The sequence below is a fragment of the Asparagus officinalis genome, chromosome 8, assembly GCF_001876935.1.
Source record: "Asparagus officinalis chromosome 8, Aspof.V1, whole genome shotgun sequence".
NCBI classification, from domain to species: domain Eukaryota; kingdom Viridiplantae; phylum Streptophyta; class Magnoliopsida; order Asparagales; family Asparagaceae; genus Asparagus; species Asparagus officinalis.
The window spans coordinates 88,405,287-88,411,422 of NC_033801.1; the positions used below are offsets into that span (position 1 = coordinate 88,405,287).

Genomic DNA, 6,136 nt, shown 5'->3' on the forward strand with positions numbered 1-6,136 from the left:
TAGTATGAGCAAGGAAACCGAGGTGGAGTTTGGCACTTCTATTTACCAAGCGAGGGGTCTTCTAGGTGGTGTTCATTTAGGCATTTGGGGGCCTTCCAAGGAAGCATCATTGGGAGGTAATCGGTATTTGGTTTCCTATGTTAGGGACTGTTCTAGGCATTTGTGGGTTATAACCAAGTCTCATTGGTATAAAGTCCTAGTAGTCAACATTAGATGGAGGAAGTGTATTGGCAGAAAGGTAACATGTTGTTCTATTTTTTTAGAGGTTCTTTTCTGTGTTTGTCCCAAGCTCATGGTAGTTTGAGACACTTTATTGGAGAGGAAACATTAGGGTGACGAGATAAGATACCAGTTTTGATGGGTCGTTCCTTACTGGAGGAGGATCGATGTTTGATGTCGAGCATTAGTTTTGGTATTCGGGCTTCGACATATTTGCGTCACCTTAGTCATAGGTATCCAACTACTGTGTTTAGAGATTTTAGATCTGGTGGAGCTGCTTTAGATATTGGGTTGCTTCGGATGTTTGGTCACCCAACATATGGTCACATCGAGGATGTGAGATTTGATCCGAGTGAACATTTAGGATTCAGAGGCTCGTTTGGTTATCAGGTGAGGGTCTCTGATTTTTTTTCTGAGCAGGTATGTCATATTTGACTCTCAGTAGGTGGAGAGTATTGATTAGGTCGTTGGGATATCACAGCGGGTGGAGAGTGATGCTACTCTATGTTGGGTGGAGATTACTCCATATTCTCCAGATCATTCTGTATCATTTGGGATTTTAGCTGAGGTGACATAGATTGGGAATCATGTTAATTTGGATACAGATGATGAGTTAGTTGATTCGAGTGTAGCTGATGGACACAGTTTTGATTTGGCTATGACCGCTGGTTCACCTCAGGTGGAGGTGTTTAGTTCGTTTTATTTTAGGGCCATTGGAAAAGTTATCAGTTGTAGATTTGTTGATGATGTTGGAGAAGGGTTGAAAACTCTTCTCGTTGATTAAGGGCCTTTGGAGGCCATTTGGGGAACTACGTGAAGGCTTAATTCCTTGAGCAAGAGGATACGTAGGCAGTCATTTTATGATGCAGCCGGCTTGGTGAGTAGACACCGATGTTTGGAGAGTGACCACATTCTTGTTTGGATCTCGACTTGTTGTGGATTGAGTCCGTTATTGTAATTTTGTTTCACTTTGTACTAGATGCAATAAGTAAGATGTTTGGTTGGTATTGGTATCAGCTCAGTTTTAGAAAAACTTCGCTGAGGTGGAGAATTGTAGATTTGGCGAAGGATTTAGTGAAGAACAGGTTTTGGAAGCAGGGAGTTATTTTTTACGGTGTGCGGTCGACCGCGATGCAAGGTCGGTCGACCGAATTCGTGAATGGACCGAGTGTTTGATTCTGGGCTTGGTGCGGTCGACCACCGCGGTCGCATGCCCAAACCCTTAATTGATTCTGGGCTTTGTCGTTGGTGCGATCGATTACTGCGGTCGATCGCCAGACCCTGTAATCATTTACTAGGTTCGATCGTCTGTCACAGTCAACCGTGGTAGTCGACCGCGTATCGAGTCAGGCCCAGATTGTTGCTTCCTGTTCTGTTTGGGTCAACTATCACGGTTGACAGCTAGACCCTATAATCGTTTATTGGGTTCTGTCATTTGTCGCGGTCGACCGGGGCAGTCGACCACGTATCGGGTCAGGCCCAGATTATTATTTCCTGTTCTGTTTGGGATTGGTGTTTGATATAAATTCAAACATATATTTTAGGGTTTCTTTGGTATTTTTTTGGGGTTATTGGAACACAGAAAATTAAGAGAGATCTTTCTAAGCTATTAGTTTGGGTTATTGTTTGAGAGATTGTGAGTTTTATTGGTGAGATTAGTTGGTTTGTTTTGAGTGATTTGTAATCTCAGTTTGTAGTCTCCTTCTCTATTAGTGAAAACTCATCCACTTCTTGCCTCATGGAAGTAGGCAACTCGGCAAACTACGTAAAATTGGTTGTTTGTGTTTGTGCCATTATTTTGGTTTGTTTGGACTTCTCTCTTGGTGTTTGGTTTGGTTCCTAGAAGCACAACAATTGGCTTCCGCGCACAATACTCATGTGGAGGCAAAGGTTTATAATACTGATTTATTGAAGGAAATTATTCTAAGAGGAGGAGCAACCCCTTATATCTAGACATAAAGTCTTGTGAGACTCATTGGATAATTCAAGAAATGATTTCCTAATTGCAATATCTATCGAGTGTAAGTCTGATAGATGAAAAAAAGTGTAATGGAGATCGTTTAGCAGAAACCATTTTAACCAATCTTCAAATTTATCTAATTGTTTCTTCAAGCACAGAAGCTCTAGTCAGAATACTAAAAATGCAAGATACATTGTTACCCTCATAAAAAGAAAATTTATAAAGTTTATCTCAATTTACTTAGATTTTTTTGCTAGTTGAATTTAGATGTTTACATGAAGCTTAATTTAAGTTATGTACAACATTAGACAACGGCCATGAAATTCAGGGCTACAACATATATCCTAAATAAAAGATGACTGCAATTGTAGGGTTCTTTGGGGATGGACCAAATGCTCAACGATCCTTTTTAAGAAAATTGCCTATAACGTTTGAGTTTATTACTCGTCATATACTGATCTACATTCTCCCTCTTAGAAATTTCTTTTCTTTAAATATATTCAAATCCATATCCCTGGCCTAAACCATAGTCAATTTTAGTCAAAATCACTACTCATACTATACTATATCACTACCATTACAAATAGTACAAAACAAAGCCTTCAAGCTTTTAACAAATCATGGGATCAACAATACAACATAAAATTTTAAGCATAAAGGATCCATATTGAAATCAAACTAAAAGTTCTACTTCTATTTGAGTAGACATTTCGGTTATATATGGTGAGAAGAATCTTGGTATCAATTCAGACATTGAAACACTTACTTAGGATCAATAAAATCTATTATATCATATTATCATATACTTAATTGTACATTCATGCATAAATATGTAAAAACAATAAATAAGAAATTTCCTGACATCTAAAATATTTAAGTGCAACAATTGAATTAAATCATCATCTATCAATGAGCATTCACACTTTAATATTGTAATCGCATAAAGAAATTCATCTAGCAAGTCAAAGGACATAAAGAAAGTAAAGATTTGACAGTTCACATCCCTTAAAGTTACATTATTTGGCTCCATTTGGATTTAACCTGTAAGATTGATCCTTTTGTGAAATGGGTGCCTACTGTGCCTCCTTATATTTGACCTACAATCTCCCCTTTATCAATTTACACATTCACTACTAATAAGCACCGCCTGCTAAGATGTGCTTTAATATTAGAACTAAGTAGCCTATACATCAAATTTGTAAAGGGGATGCAGACTATTAGTTGATAATTAACACTTATCAGATGTATTACTTACGAAGCGTACCCACTTGAATCACTGAAGTAGTGATTGATGCACACTCTTTGATAAATTTTCATGACTGCTAAAAACTAATTTTCCTATGTGGGAAGAAATTTGAAGAGGTTTAGACATCATGAAATTTGGAAATGTATAGATCTATGTGAAGAGTGTGATTCTCAGGGTCTTGAAGAGGTTTAGACATCATGAAATTTGGAAATGTATAGATCTATGTGAAGAGTGTGATTCTCAGGGTCAAGATTATAAAATATAGACACTAAACCTTCAAAAAGTAATAGTCAATCACACATGTGCATAATTTACTTCAAAAAAGAAAAACAATAAAAATACTACTTAACATCTATAACACAAGTTTTTTGTGTAGTATTTATGACTTTTAGCTAAACCCTTAAAAATTGCAAATGATATCATAAAGTTGTTCTTTCTAGTAAAATCAAGAGAATTTTGACTAAAATAAGAGTCTAAAAAGGAAATCAATGAAATATAATAAAAAATTATCCATTTTTTAACAATATAATGAAAAGTTACCTTGATAGATGGAATCTCCCACCAAACGCAAATTCCACTTCCAAGCACTGCATTAAAAAGAAGGGATGCAATTAGAAAATTATTACCTACAATCAAAATTAATTGTAATGGTTACATCCAATATACATATACATAAAAAATAAAGAGAAAAGATTAAAAATTGATACTTATAATGAAGAAATTCACTTTCTCTTCACCATCAAAATTCAATCAACAAGCAATTTATACAATTAAAATGCATTAAAATTTTAATATTTTCATTAAATTGGTAGTGGGAGACGTGGGGAGTTAAATAGCCACTGCAATTAGTGGTAATTATTGGATTGTGAGAGAGAGAGAGAGAGAGAAAAGGGGAAGAGAGAGGGGGTAGAGAATTGATTTGGCTGAAGTTATAAACTCGAGGAGGTGATAATGGAAAACATGGATTAAGATGGGCAATAAGTAAGGGTATTTATTAATCTTCTTTAATTATTATTATTATTATTTATATTAATAACTAATTAGTAAATTGATTTTAAAAATGGGAAATCATAATGATTGAAAGGGGGTAAAATAGGCATTCAAAAGTTTTGACACTTGTTTTCTCTTTTATAAGTAGTATAGATATAGATTAATTATTATTCTTAATATTTTCCCATCATGCGGTCTAGTTAATGCGATAGTCATATTTTCTAATTAATTATCATTATTCTCTTTTAACATTGTCCAAAGGAAGGTTTAATACTTTATACTACGGTACATATGAAGCTTGTCTTACTGAAAATTTCTCATACATAGCTTTATCTTTGATGGCCAAAATCATTAGCTTACTCTAGTGATTATTGAAAAGGATATTTAATTAATCTTGTTTATTTTGTGCAGAATCAGTGGAGATGAAAATGTTACCTTAAAGATACTCTACGGTGGTATTTGCCACACAGATATTCACAATATAACCAGATATAAAGTAGGAGCATAGTGGACATAAATAAGCTAGACTTATAGTATATTTAATTTCCAATTGAGCATTGGATATTAATTGTTGTCCAAGAGATAAGATTCCGCTTTTCTTCTTACTAGGTGGAATGCACGTGCACTGCACGTGGTCAAATATTATAATTATTTACTTTAACTTTATTTATTTACTATAACATGGTTGTAAAAAACTCTGTAATTATCATAATATATTAAAATTTGTGGATATTTGCATGTGTGATTTTAATATTTTGTCTACTAGATAAATAGTAATGTTTAAAGCCTTAAAATATTAATGATTTAAGATTAATTAGTAATTTGAATGTATAATTTTAAAATATTAATGATGTAAGGGACCAATACCGAAAAAACCTATTATTATTAATAAAAAGTAAATTCTTGAATTCATTAAGGAAAATAGTAGGTTTTATCTAGTCATTAAGGCTTTTGTTCAATTATAAAAAATCACTTCCACCTGTTGTTTACTTCCACCTGTTGTTTATCTGGCGATCGAGTATTATAGATATTCAAGAACTTTTTTCTAGAACTTTCTAAGTTAGAATGTGCAAATTCAATCAAGAAAGAAAATATAAATTATGTGATCAATTTTAATATCTGATGTTGTACTCTCTTTACATCTTCTCAACTACTAATTGATCTGTCAAAACGATTACTCACTAGTTTTAGAAAATTATAAAATATAGTCTGAGAATGATTTGTACATATTATGCACTCTATTGATTGTATTTTAATAAAATAATTCATATTTATCCAATGTCAAATAACATCTAAAATTTAGCTTAAGGAGTTAGAAGAATACAATATCTGTAATAATACTCATATCCAATCTATGAGCTTCATAAACTTATAAGAATGTGAGCAATATAAAATGACAACTTAATTTACTTTGTCAAATAATTTATTATGAATCATGAAAGACAAGGGGAATCAGAAGGATCCTATACCCATCCCAAATAAATATTAAAATTCTCTTAGAGATTCTTATAGCAAAAGATTTTTAGAGTTGATGTGTAGAATAAATTTAAGGATAAATAACCCAAAACAGTTCATTGAGTGATAGACTTGCTATAAACTTCACTCTTATAAAATTGATATCGCATGTGTCTTAAGTTGTGTTTTTGTTCAAGAGTTAATTTTAGAAAACTCCCCCTCAACTATGGAGGACATGACAACCCCTCTTCCCCCCCCCCCCCCCC

The 6,136-nt window shown here is 33.6% G+C and overlaps 1 protein-coding gene across 1 annotated transcript in view; it reads left to right on the top strand.

The window, feature by feature from the left end:
* The window catches only part of LOC109821491 (NADP-dependent alcohol dehydrogenase 6-like), a 36,240-nt gene continuing 30,497 nt past the window's right edge, over positions 394-6,136 (top strand). The window contains 3 exon segments of the mRNA XM_020387676.1: positions 394-639; positions 797-978; positions 4,827-4,911. Coding sequence (XP_020243265.1) covers positions 394-639; positions 797-978; positions 4,827-4,911 — 513 coding nt within the window.